Genomic DNA, 13,916 nt, shown 5'->3' on the forward strand with positions numbered 1-13,916 from the left:
AGGATGCTGGCTCAGTGAGAGGTTAAGCAATTTGTCCCAGATCATACGTGGTGCTAGTGGTAAAGAATCCACCTGCCAACGCAGGAGGGGCAAGAGATGCAGGTTTGATCCCTGAGTCGGGACGATCCCCTGCAACAGGAAATGGCAACCTGCTCCAGTATTCTTGCCTGGAGATCCCAAGGGCAGAGGAGCCTGGGGGGCTACAGTCTACGGGGTCACAAGGAGTCGGACACAACTGAGTGACTGAACACACACACACACACACACACACACACTCTCTCTCTCTCACATGCTAATAAGTGGCCAAGCTGGGATTCAAACAAAACTGTTTTCCTCCAGATCCAGGACTCTGAACGACCACAAACCCTACTGCCTCCAGACCCATGGGTCTAAACTCCTCCCAGTCCGTGAGCCTTTAAAAAGCAGGGATTTCATTCCACACAGACACTGGGATCCTTGCATTCCTGGATGCCATGGACAGAACTGGGTCACCCCTCCCACATTTGTATGCTGAAGCCACAACCCCCAAGGTCACTGCATTTAGAGACAGAGCCTTTCAGTTCAGTTCAGTTCAGTTCAGTCGCTCAGTCGTGTCCGACTCTCTGCGACCCCATGAATCACAGCACGCCAGGCCTCCCTGTCCATCACCAACTCCCGGAGTACACTCAAACCCATGTCCACAGAGTCGGTGATGCCATCCAGCCATCTCATTCTCTGTCGTCCCCTTCTCCTCCCGCCCCCAACCTTTCCCAGCATCAGACTCTTTTCCAGTGAGTCAGCTCGTCGCATGAGGTGGCCAAAGTATTGCAGTTTCAGCTTTAGCATCAGTCCTTCCAATGAACACCCAGGATTGATCTCCTTTAGAATAGACTGGTTGGATCTCCTTGCAGTATAAGGGACTCTCAAGAGTCTTCTCCAACTTTAGTAGGGCCCTAATCCAAAGGGCTTGGAGGTCTTAGAAGAGGAAGTGACATCTCTCTCTCCAAGTTCATGTGCCAAGGAGAGGCCACGTGAGCCCACAGAGAGATGCTGTCTCCCAGCCAGGAAGAGAGGCTTCGTGAGAATCCAACTGCTGGCACCCTGATCTCGGGACTTCTACTTCCAAAATCTGAGAAAATAAATTTGTTATTTAAGCCACCCAGTCCACGGTATTTTGTTACAGCAGGCTGAGCTGACTAAGACATGGGCTACCTCCTAAAAAATCTCCCATGTTAAAACATTCGTGTGTGTGTGTCTGCTGGTGAAAGGGAGCTGAGTGGGGAAGGGAACAAGGGCGAGGATCTCCTTGTCCTTCCACAACTGGGGCTGGGCAGGCAGGGGCGGGGGCTGGGTGGTGCTGTCGCACTGGGTCATGGAACCAAGGATCCAAGGGCTTAGGCATCTTGTTGCTCAGTTGTGTCCAACTCTTTGTGACCTCATGGACTGCAGCACGCCAGGCTTCCCTGTCCTTCACCATCTCCCGGAGCTTGCTCAAACTCATGTCCATTGAGTCGGTGATGATATCCAACCATCTCATCCTCTCTCACCCGCTTCTCCTTCTGCCTTCAATCTTTCCCAGCATCAGGGTCTTTTCCAGTTAGGCGGTTCTTCACATGAGATGGCCAAAGTATTCTAGCTTCAGCATCAGTCCTTCCAATATTCAGGACTGATTTCCTTTAGGATTGACTGGTTTGATCTCCTTGCAGTCTGAGTGATTCTTCAACATTACAGTTCAAAAGTATCAGTTCTTCGGCACTCAGCTTTCTTTATGGTCCAACTCTCATATCCGTACATGACTACTGGAAAAACCACAGCTTTGACTAGACGGAACTTTGTCGGCCAAGTAATGTCTGCTGCTTGTCCCCAACTCCTTCCTGTCCAACTTCCACTCCAGATCCTCCTTGGGAAAGCTCAGCAAAGATCCTAGAACTCACAATAGCACTAGAAGGAAACTTAGAGACATCCCCGTCAAGCCTGTCATCTGACAGACAGGGACATGGAGGTCCTGAGAAGTAAAGGGACTTGCTTGGTCTTTTCCAGTTTATAGATGAGACAGAATGAGTCCCCAGGGCCCCAGGCCCAGCCCCAGCTGCCACCCTATTTGACTGTTCCTCAGAAGACGTTCTACCTGAGCAAAAAGGGCTGGCTGCCTCCTGGAACACACAGGTCCTCTGTGGAACCCTTGCCAATAGAGAGAGGTGATGCATTAAACACATGAGAGCCCCAGGAAGGGACGGAAGGCCGTGTCACCTCTCCCGTCAATGGTGTGCTCTCTTGCTCTGACTAACCAACACTGGTTTGGGGGCGGGGGTGACAGACAGTCTGAGGTAACACAGAATGTCAACTACTGAAGACTCTGTCCTCCAGAAAGGGTCTCTAGAATTGCTCTAACAAAACCAGCTAAGAAGCCCGGGGCTGAGTGCTTACTGTGGTGTGTTAAAGACCACCCACACCCTAGTTGTGTTTGTAGCAGAGCAAAAAAGCCCATTGCAATGCCTCACAACTTGAAATAAGCTTTTGAGCGAGCATTTCCCTAACTGCTCCCAAGAACATCAAAGCTCTGTGAAACATTCATAGAATTTCATTTTTTAAAAAAGCTACAGTATTTAAGACTTATTTTATAAACATGTAAGAAAAGTTCTACATTATTGCTTGTCAGATTACACAACAATAGCCTGCCCTGAAGCCAGGATGCTGTTCTCAAGATCTAAGACATTCTGTCCTTTTAGTTCTTAAAAAGAAAAAAAGTGGGTTGACTTCTAATTTACTTCTTGTTATGTTAGATTTAAAGGCAAAGACTTACACATCAACTAATTTGGGCAGCAATTAAATAACCTGTGAAGCTGTCATTTTCTGTCACCCTTCATCTAAACTGCCTGTTAGCATTTCACTGTAACTCTTAAAACCGCCCAGCCTGACAACAGGAAGGCTACTATAGGCAAAAGGACCATAGACAGGCATGAATGCTGTTTCTCTGTGCCCTCTTTGGGCTGCTGTCATGCCCTCACCCCTTGGATCGGGTGCTAAGAAGTGGCCTGTCTCTTTGAGGCCTCTCTTCCACCTGCCCGCTTCCCTTCCTGGTGTCCTCGGTGCAGATGAATGCTTTCTAAAAAATATTCTAGACTATCTACATGACTCTTCAGCAAATTCTTTATAAAGCCAGGGAAGCTTCAGCTCATATATAGCCAGATCATTAAGATTTGAATTTCATGGAGACCGCCTTAATGAGATTCTTACAAGAGTGCAATTTATGCACTTGTGGACAACCTTCCTCTTTTTTGAATCCAGTAGTCTGGACTTGGGCGAACTCCAGGAGATAGTGAGGGACAGGGAGGCCTGGCATGCTGCAACTCATGGGCTCACAAAGAGTCGGACACGACTGGGGGACTGAACAACAACAAGTCTTGACTAGAAGCTGACCAGCCTGCAGACAAAAACACCAGAGCTTGGTTGGGTTTCCACAATTTATTCATTTTCCCAAACACTCTTTAGGCATCACTCTGGAGTGACCCGGTAGGAGGAACGGAGATCAGAACATGAAGGCGCCTGCTCATCAGAGGCTGCTAGCAGGGAAAATAAAACATTATGAGTTGCATGCACAAGGCAGAACCATGAGGACTGGCCTGTAAGACAGTGCCAGACCTTCAGAGAATGGAGCTATCCCTTGTAAAGGTGGGGATTTACACAGTCAGCCCTGTGTAGGGGGGACCTGACAGGTGCCAGGCATAGTACCCGGATGGGGGACCCCCATGAACAAGTCGGATGTGGCCCTGCTCTCATGGAGCTCACAGTCTAGCAAAAAGGCAAATAGGAAGAGGGAACTGTGATGCAGTGTACAGGTGTGCTGGCTTGGCGGGAGGGTACAGAAATCTGGTATTACATACATATTTCACTTAAGCAAACACAATGGTATTTGTCTGAAAAAGTTAGCGAGGAAAAAAAAGATGAGGAAAGCAATTATAAGTTATTTGGGTCACAGAGGATGAGATGGTTGAAGAGCATCACCAATTCAATGGAAATGAACTTGGGCAAACTCCAGATGGTGAGGGACAGGGAGACCTAGTGTGCTGCAGTCCATGGGGTCGAAGAGTCAGACACAACTTGGCGACTGAACAACACCTGTCCCTCCATCCCCTGAGCAGCCAGGCAAGAGGGCGTGAGGCGAGCTCAAGCCCCCGCTACTCCTGTGGCCTGTCTCGGGTCCCCAGATTCAAAAGTGAGTGGCTCACCTGAGTGTGAGTCTAACACCTGCAGTTTGCACAACACAGCCCGAATTGCAGGTCCATCACTTCTCCTGGGGCTCCCCCAAAGAAAACTGTGACATGCTCCCACACGGGCAGGAAGCAGCGGCACTGGGCCTTGCAATAAGGGTCTTCAGCAAGGTACCTTCCTCAGGGTTTCGGAAAGGAATTTTTATCATGCTCCATTTTTATCCCAGGCGTGACTTTATATCCTGACCGTGGAACTTAACGAGACTTCTCCGTGGCAGTGTCATGGGACACGTAACCCAGTTCTGGAAGTTACGGGTAGCTTCCCAGAGAAGTCTCTATGTCCTTGAGGATGAGGGAGAGGAGAAGGCAAAGTCCGACACAGTCGGACAACAACTTAGTGACCGAACAACAAAGGCAATGCAAATTACATCCCAGCTGCAGTGCTCAGAATGGAGAAAGACAGGCAGAGGAAGCAGGAAAGGGGCTGCTGCAGGGGTGGGGTGGGAGAAGACAGTGGCTGACCTGAAGGGAGGCACTCACGGGGTCAGACTGGAGACACCAGGGGAGGAGAGGTCCCATCCGGTGGCGGGCTCCACAAGCTGTCCTGGGTAGCTGGTACCTCTCCCAAGAGGGAGAGTGGAAAAGAGGAATGAGGTATCTGCAATTATCATCAAGCAGCAAAAATGTATCTAAAACCCCACACTGTGTCAAGACTAAAATGAACAGAAAGAAGTTTGTAGCCCTGCCGCCCTCATACATGAGAAACGCCCTGAGTTGCTGGCCAGGGATAGCCTTAGCTGCCCATCCTCGCTCCCCAGCTCCCAAGGAAGGGCCTGGACATCCAGAACATGTGTCGGATGCTGCGCCATCTGAGTGCTAGAGTGTGGGCTGGACAGTGAGAGGCTAAGGCCCACAACTTTGGGAAATACATCTTTAAAATGTAAAGCTCTTACAGCTTCCTGGGTAGCTCAGCTGGTAAAGAATCCGCCTTCAGTGCAAGAGACCCCGGTTCAATTCCTGGGTCGGGAAGTTCTCCTGGAGAAGGGATAGGCTACCCACTCCAGTATTCCTGGGCTTCTCTGGTGGCTCAGATGGTAAAGAGTCCTCCCACAATGAGACCTGGGTTCAATCCCTGGGTTGGGAAGATCCCCTAGAGGAGGGCATGACAACTGACCTTCAGTATTCTTGCCTCAACAATCCCCATGGACAGAGGAGCCTGGTGGGTTACAGTCCATGGGGTCACAAAGAGTTGGACACGACTGAGCACAAGTAATTTTCCGGGCTCTGCGTGTTTGTGAGAACTGCAAGGCTGCTGAAGTGAGTGCTCTTGGTTAGGTCAGTCTCCACTAGACACTACCCGGCTTCCTGAAAGTCTGCCTTGATCTCTAGCAGACTAGTGAGGGCAGTAAGGCCCTGGGACAAATGGGCCTGAACTGCTGGTGGGAGGGGCTCCAGACTGGGAAACACAAGAAGTGTAAGAAGGGGCATTTTCTGAACAAATGTTGCAGAGAGCACCTCAGAGGGGACCCTGGCCCCAGGGACACCTCACTAGAGGACCCAGAGGGTGGAATGGGACGGGGTTAAGTCCCATCCACAACCTCATGCACACCCTCGGTTGTCTCCTTGACCTTCCCCCGGCCTGCCATGGATACTGGTGCTGGCCAGCCCTCAGTGGCCACAGCTCTAGGGACATGAAACACCACTGAGACACACCTGTGAAGCCAGCAGCTCTGGAACCAGCCCGCTCACTGGCTAGAAGGGGAAACTGAGGCCTGGGCCCATGAAGCAGAGCCAGTAGTTGGTGTCTCTGACCACCGCCCCTGCGCTTCTCATGTGACTAACCCCCCCCCAAACCCTCCTCCCTCTTCAAGAACCTGGCTCTCAGCTCTGTGCTTCAGAGGCAAAGAGCTGAGAAACCTCAGCGACCTTCGGTCTTAACTGGCAGAGAAACCAGAACCAGCTCTTTCCAGGAATCTTACCAGGAAGCTGAAACATCATGGTTAATTGTTCTCATCTTTCTACAGGGAGGGAAAAAAGCAAGTTAACCAACAAAATACGGACAACACAGTTTTTGCTGTAACTCTCGAGTCTCCCCGCCCTTTCCTTTTTTTATTAAACCACAGCATTCATTCCACCTTCAATCACACCACAGTGCCATCAACCATCAGTGTGACCACTGGCTCAGCAGCAAGCAAAGATCTCTAGAGCCCCAAGTCACACTGGGTGCTGAACATTCCAGGCAGGTTGGGGGTTGTGACATCACACAAGGAGCAAGGGCTTTTTTCTAACTCCTAAGCTCTGCTGAAGTTAAAACACTATTTTTAAGCCTGCAGAGGAATACAAACACTAAATACTTCAAAATAAAAATCAAGACAGGAAGACCAAAGAATCTAAGGCCTTTTCATGGTTAAAATAATCTGAAAGGAGACTAGAAATAAACAAACTAAAATTTCTGTAACTATTATCTTATTTGCCAGTTTTGAAGGTGTCCTCAGGTGCTAGAACTTGGGAGACAGGAAGAATAAATAGCAGTGCATCACTTCTGAAGTGGTCATAGACAACAGGTTCCCATCTCAGGGGATAGGTTTTTCTGCTTTCAGTGGCCAAAAAGCAACTTAAACTCTATGTATAACAGACAGACTCTACAGTTAGGATCCTTTAAAAATAATGAGACTCCTCTCTTTGCCTTCTTCCGAAGTATATAATATATATTTAACAGCACATAAGAAGACACCACTTGAGCTTCCCTGGAGGCCAACAGGAAGTATTTTCACATATAAAAATTAAAAATTTAAACTTTCAAATCATCAATATTTTTTAAACATAATACAGACTTACAAATTGTTCAACATTAACCCATGACCCCACCCCTAGCACGAAAATCCACCCCAAATCCAGAAGTCACAGTTTTTTGTTCCTAAAAACCCCACAGCACTGAACTTGATCTTCACTTCAAGCTGATTGCTAACGAGGCTCCTGACAGAGATCCCCGGGGAGGAACGAAGGGCGGTCGGCGCTGCGGCTCTGATCTACCCGGGCAGCACAGCTGCACCTCTGAGGTCAGGTCCATGTGAGTCAGCCCCCACACACCAGGATCCTGGAAGGGTGAACTGGCAGCTTCCCTAGTCTTTTCCTCTCAAAGGCTGTCCGATAAGCACCTGGGAATTGACTTTTCTTGGAAAAAGGGTGCTGGTAAAGCTGTCAGGGCCAAGGCAATAGTGAGAAGTTCAGTTCTCTGCTCTTTGGATGAACTGTGTAAAACTTTTCTCTTAAAAGACACAATGTTAAAAATATTAAGAAAAAAATGTCTACAAAATCTGGAGGGCTGCCTTTTCCTCAATGGGTAAAGCTTGTGGGGTGGTGGGAAAAGAATTGAGGGCCCAGAATTGTACCTCTGCAGCAAAAAGATTAGATGGATGCCCTTCAAAACAGGTCACGTTTCCTAAGATGTCTTGCTGAAGTAGCAAGAGCGGAGGGTGACTGCATGAGCAAGAGGGGAGGGGCGCCAACTCCCAAGGGGGTCCTACTGTGCGCCCCGCCCTACGAAAGACTGTCAGGTTTCAGGGCGGCTGCCTTGGCCCCCAGGGCATCAGGACTCAGCCTCTGAGCCAGAGCTGCTTTCCCGACTGACTTCGATCTGGAGAGATGGCAAGTTATCTAAGCGGCTCTTCTTTTGGCGAGACTGTTCCTTCTCCTTAATCAGAGCCCCCCATGCCCTCTGCAGCTCCGAGTCATCTTCCTCTGTGCCCGGCACTCTGTGATCCCCTTTCTTCGTGTTCTTTTCTTTGGTCTTGGGTGCAGATCCTAAGCGAGTCCATAAACTTCCTGTGTGGGTGAGAAGGCATTTCAGCTCTGGCAGTCGATACTGAGCAAGGGGGCACTGTAATCCCTCATGTGCAGGGAACCCTGGGGGTGGGGGGTTCTGGGGCACTTGCAACCACGGTGCAGCCCTGGGCAGGTCCTCCCAGTTCCCTGCCGGCAGACTGAGGGAATTGGACCCGCTGGGAGATTCTCCCAGCTCGGGGACACGCCCCACATCCAAACCCCTACACCAGACACATCAGAATGAGCTGGGAGGCTGACTGTGCTTCCTCTGCCCCGTCTGCTGAGACGACCGCCTGTGTACAACTTCCTTCTGTCAGGAGTGGGCCATTCCCAGGCCATCCCCACCTATCGCATGCTGCAAATTCATGGACCTGCTATCCTGTCAACTTTTGAGACTGCCCACTCTCCGTTCACTTTCAGAAATGCCAGTATTTGACAATAGACAAATACATAGAATTTCATAGGATAGCCACACAATAAGGCAATTAAAAGTTTTATTTATAAAGGCTATAACTTATATGGAAAAATGACCATGATAAAATGCTATATGAAAAAAGCACGATATGTATACGGGCAAAGGTTGGAATAGCTGGAAACTAAAAAGTATTTGTGTTCAACACAAAGATTCAGGGGTGAGTCTTTTTTCCTGCTTTCTACGTTTTCCACAGTTACCATTATTATTACGATGATGATTATAATGGAAGAGGGAAAAATACTTTTTGTCCTGTGCTGCTTCTGTCCTTGTATTAACAAAGTATTTCCATGCTGCACCCATGGTCTCTACTCTTGCCCAGTTCCCTCCCCAACAGTTCCCACTGTTACCAACCTGACTTCTTCTCTCGAGTATCAGAGTAGAGGCCTTTAACATCCTGCCTGGGAACACCCAGCCTACTATGTACATCAGAAAAGGGCTCTCTCCGAACAACTGGATTACTACCAAAAGCCTTTTCCGGAGAATATGGTCTTTTTCCTAATCGCTGGCGTATATCTAGAAAAAGAAAAAAGCACTGCTGTGACCACGTGAGTATACTTTGTCATCTGTACTACCAACCTGAGATCTCTATAGGACCTGATGCCAAATCTCCCTGAGTGAGGACATTGGGCCCAGCACAACCAAGCTTCTAAAAGCCTTCCCTCTGTACAGCCTGGATTCTCCCAGGAAAATTCAAGTGAGAACCCACAGGGACTCGCAGTGGGGGGAAACCTTAGCTGACTGCTCCAGAAAGGAATTTTTGAAGCAGAATTGTCTTTTTTTTTTCTTCTTTAAATAGCAGAATCAAGAGCAAATAATTAACAAACAGTGCAGCTAAAGGGAAATACTGTAAGCTCTCTGAGGGCAGAAGCCCCACTCTTTGAACATATAAAAAGCTAGTCAGTAAAGACTATTACATTGAACAATAAAGGTAATGAGACTGACAAAAAGCAAAGAATCAAGGGAAGCTGTCCCAAATCAAATCCACTTTTCCAACCCCTCCAGAATCTGCCAATCCTCTGGAGCTCTTTCTCACAATAACAGCAACAACACAAACATTCATGAGCAAGTCCCTGTGCTGGGCCTTCGCCCACCTCGCTCTGCTGAGAACAGCGCCCCCACCTTTCAGCCCCTCAGGCCTGAGCCCCATGGCTTCTTTCTTTCCCTTTCCTCCCAGTGCTGAGTCTTCCTCCTTTACAAGGTTGGACATTTTCATCAGTTCCTCCACCGTCCCTGATCTAGTTCGGGACCTTTTTACTTACTTAACTCTATGGCACCCTACACTGCCACCAAGTTTTATCTAAGAGAGATATAAGATCAGGTTACTTCCCACCTCAAAGAACTAGGTTTGCTGATGAGATCCTATTTCCTCTCCGAGGTCTCATTCCACTGCCATGTGCTCTGAGACGCCTCCCACAACAGGTCTTCCCCCAAAAGACCCACTCCCCTCTTTGCTCCCACAGCCCACTGCTCACAGTGCCTGCCAGACCACTCACCCCATTCAGCTTCAGGCGGAATTACCTGAGCATGTGCCCTTACACTGCTCCATCTGAGTCTATGATGAGCTGGCAGCCCCTGTGAAGACTTATGACACCCCCAGTGCCTAGCCCTGGCACACAGCGGGTATGGCCTGCTATGTGTATGTCTGCACATATAAACTAACCAGTTCAAATTCTTAACCATTTATACAATCATTCGACCTAATTTCTATTACCCTTATGTATACCAATGACATACAGAGTAAAATCACTATTGGGACAAAAATATCAAAACCTAATATTGCAAAAATCTGATTAAATTTCATGCCCTCAAGTTCCAGTGCCTAACCCAAAATTTAGAAGTGATGAATCAGGACAATTAAACTGGTCCCCAAATGACAGTGTTTTATTCAAGAACCTTCCCTGTCTGCATTAGATTTTTGGAACTCAGGATAGAGCCCAGAAACACAACTGAACAACAATACCTGTTTTAGTACTGCTGCCAGCTGGTCGTGGACGTGTGTGCTGACGTTTTTCATCTAACAAATGTCTGACATCTGCAAATTTCTCAGCTGATAATTTGTTACCAATTCGGTTTTTTATATTGCTTGTGGATAAAGTATCTGCCCTCATGGAGTTCCTTAAAAAAGAGAGGCGGGGGTACAGTAAAGCGACTTGAACCATGGGACAACACTCACACAACAATCTCACACACTTTGGAAAAAAACAATTTAAGAAACCCAATCTAATATGGCCAACATTCACTTAATAACACCATACACCAGTAGTTATTTGCTCACAAAAGTCATGACCAGCTTGCTAAAGAGGCCAGTTGGGGTGAGTAGCTCCCTGAGTTTTCCAGGGTGGTTTCCACACACAGTATCTGGGAGTGATCGAAGAGCGTGCCTGCCCTTCTCCTGGGACACAGGCCTAAGCAGAGGCCTGCGAAGGAATGAAGGCCTCTTCTTCTCCGGGCTGTGAACTGGTTGTAGTCAAGATATAAGAGAGCCTACAATCCCTTTCTTTAAAGGGAAGACTCTCCCACTGTGTCAGGGCAAGGGCATTATTCTGGCAGCATCTGCCATTGGACAGTTCCCTAAAAACTAAGGATGTGAACGAAGCCATACAAATGAACCAGCTTACAAGTTTTGTCTTCCCTTTTCCCAAACACATCATCAGGAACTCTTAAGAGAGCACCCCAGCCTCCAGCCCTTTGAGACATGCCTATGCTCTCTGCCCTCAGGAATCTGCTCAGCCCCACTAGTCATCAAAGAATGCATATTAAAACAGCTGTACTTCTTTGTCCATGAAGACCAAAAATCACAGTAATAATACCTAAGGTTGGTGAATATCTAGATAACAGGTGGTAATGTGAGTGGGAAAAATCTTTTAGGAAGGAAATTTAGCCATACCACATTTTAAAGCATGTGCATTGTTTTGCACAATAACTGGAATGTATCTAGTTAGTGCAACAGTAAGAAAACAGAAATCTAGGGAATTCTCTGGTGGTCCAGTGGTTAAGACTCTATGCTTTCACTGCTGAGGGCCCAGGTTCAATCACTGGTCAGGAAACTAGGATCCTTCAAGCCGCAGGGTGTGGACAAAAAAAGCCAGAAATCTCAATGTCCAACAGGAAGCGATTGGTTCAACAAATGATAACACTTGCAAACAAGGGACTACATATAGTTGAAAACAGAGCAAATGTCTACACTAATATATTAAATGGAAAAAGCGTATTTCAAAACAACACAAACAGTATGACTTAATTTTTGTACAAATGCATCTATAATTTCCCCATATGTTATATATAAACATAAAGCTGACAATAAAGTTCTTCACCCAACTGCTAACAGTCACTCTCTTAGGGGAGGATGAAATTACAGGTGATTTCACCTTCTGTACCATTCACAGTTTTTATAACAAGGATCACTTCTTGTTCATTAAGAGGAAAAACCAGATGCTTTTACTCAAATTCTATAAAGGGCTGAAATTAGAACCGATAAAAGTAATCATAAAAGAGGTACTAAGAAGCTAGTAACTGGATTTCAATCAAATTAAAAGCTTTACCTGATATTTTTCAACTGAGATTCCACCTCATCAGCATACATGGTCATTTTCAGGCTTTTCTTTGGTGAAGGAGTGGAAATCATCTTCAGCTCTAGATCGTAGTCCATCTCATCGGAGTCTGCGCTGCTGGCGCTGGACCGCCTGGACGAGCCCCGCTCCCGGGTCTGCGTGAGGGCCGGGAGCTCCTCACGGTACTCCACCACCACCCTGTCGTCGGCGTCCATGTCCTGGTCCTCCTCCTCCTCTTCCTCTTCAATAGGTTCCTCAGGAACATTCACCAGTCCTAAGGAATGTAACCAAAAATCATTATTAGTAAAAGCACGCATACTAACACCTGATTTTCTGTTCTACATCAGTGACCTTTTTAGAAGATGAGATTCCCATCCTAAGAGTTCACTGGAGCACTGTCTCTAACAGTGCTGATCTGGTTACCATTCTGACCCCCACAACACATGGCCTAGCAGCCTGATGCAATTTTATAAAGTTACCTAAAATACAGACCCTCTTCACTATTCATAGATTCTAGATTTATGAATCTGCCAATTTTACTTGCAATTCCACAACCAACACCCATGGCACTTTTGTGGTCACTTGTGGACATGCACAGGAGCAGCAAAAAATCGAGACACCAGCCATGCGAGCTCCCAGCTGCAGGGAAACGGGGTCGTGCCCTGACTTTTTGTTGCAGCTCTCAAACACTGTAAACAAGTGTGCTTTCTGCAGTCCACGAGTGCTACTTTTTAACACCTTTGTGATTTTTATTGACGATTTCCTTGTTACAAACAGCCTCCGAGCACAATTCCAAAGCTGTCCAGTGTTCCTTAACACAAGAAGGCTGCGATATGCCTTATGGAGAAAATACATGTGTGAGACAAGCTTCGTTTGGGTGTGAGTTCCAGGGCTGCTGCCCTTGAGTTCAACGTTAATGAGTCAACATATGTTAAATAAGGTGTCCTTAATCAGAAACATATATCAAATTAGGGTTCTACATTGATCAGTTGACAAAAAGTGTGATTAAGAGTCTGTGAATGGTTTTCAATGATCACAGTGACTTTACAGAACATAACCGCCATGAATAATGAAATGTACCTTTAAAGGTCATGGAAAAATGCTTATAAATGGAAGAAGTACAATATAAAATATATGTCCACAACAGTTATATTTATTGTGAAAAGAGACAAATAAGAAAAATGTAAAATGAAATCAGTTCTTATCTTTTTGCTTTTTAATTTCTTTGATATGAATACTAAATTATATGATAAAAATATCTTAAAGTAACTGCAATTGGAAAAGCTTAACTATCTAACAGAAAAGTCTGTGCATTAAGATGTAGATTTCAAATATCCAAGTTTGGACATTCACATTAAATTAAAATGTACAGATTTCACCTCTCCTGTCCCTAGTACAAAGATAAAAGTGTATGCCTGTTATTCTGTGTTTGTATGCTGAGTTGGCTCGTTCTACAAAGCGTGCAGATTTTCGCAGATCAGTTTCAACATAAAAACAAATCCCTATAAAATATAACAAAAACGGTTCTTTAAGAATAAGTACCAAAAGAGAGAGGGGGGGAAGAAAGGGAGATTTGAAGGGTGGGAAGGTGGGAGGGGGAGACAGAGGAACAGAAAAAGAAGAAAAGAAAACAGACATACAGAAAAACCAAAATGAAACCTATGTTGTATCGCCCTTCACTGCGGCATTCACGTGCATGAGCCAACAAGCAGAGAGCACTAGACACAGCAGCTTATGTTCATCATCAGATGAAAGAACAAGAAAATCAACTGATCTGACAAAATAATTAAAAACTTTTTTCATGCAGCTTTTGTTATTAATAGGAAAATTAGATTCCTTAGGAAAAGTTTTCATTTTTCCTACATTTTGCCTTTA

General features: G+C 46.4%; 1 protein-coding gene across 1 annotated transcript in view; it reads right to left on the minus strand.

Annotated features, from left to right (window-relative positions):
* Positions 1 to 3,413: 3,413 nt before the first annotated feature.
* NCBP3 (nuclear cap binding subunit 3) overlaps positions 3,414 to 13,916 on the minus strand; it is a 29,303-nt gene continuing 18,800 nt past the window's right edge. The window contains exons 10-13 of the mRNA XM_055403862.2: positions 12,033 to 12,315; positions 10,451 to 10,605; positions 8,842 to 9,003; positions 3,414 to 8,015 (exon numbers count right to left, since the gene is read on the minus strand). Of these exons, the coding sequence (XP_055259837.1) occupies positions 7,780 to 8,015; positions 8,842 to 9,003; positions 10,451 to 10,605; positions 12,033 to 12,315 (836 nt within the window). The 3' untranslated portion in view covers positions 3,414 to 7,779. The remainder of the gene's footprint in view (positions 8,016 to 8,841; positions 9,004 to 10,450; positions 10,606 to 12,032; positions 12,316 to 13,916) is intronic.

Source organism: Moschus berezovskii, chromosome 20, assembly GCF_049115385.1.
Source record: "Moschus berezovskii isolate FMDL1 chromosome 20, NW_MosBer_1.0, whole genome shotgun sequence".
Taxonomy (NCBI): domain Eukaryota; kingdom Metazoa; phylum Chordata; class Mammalia; order Artiodactyla; family Moschidae; genus Moschus; species Moschus berezovskii.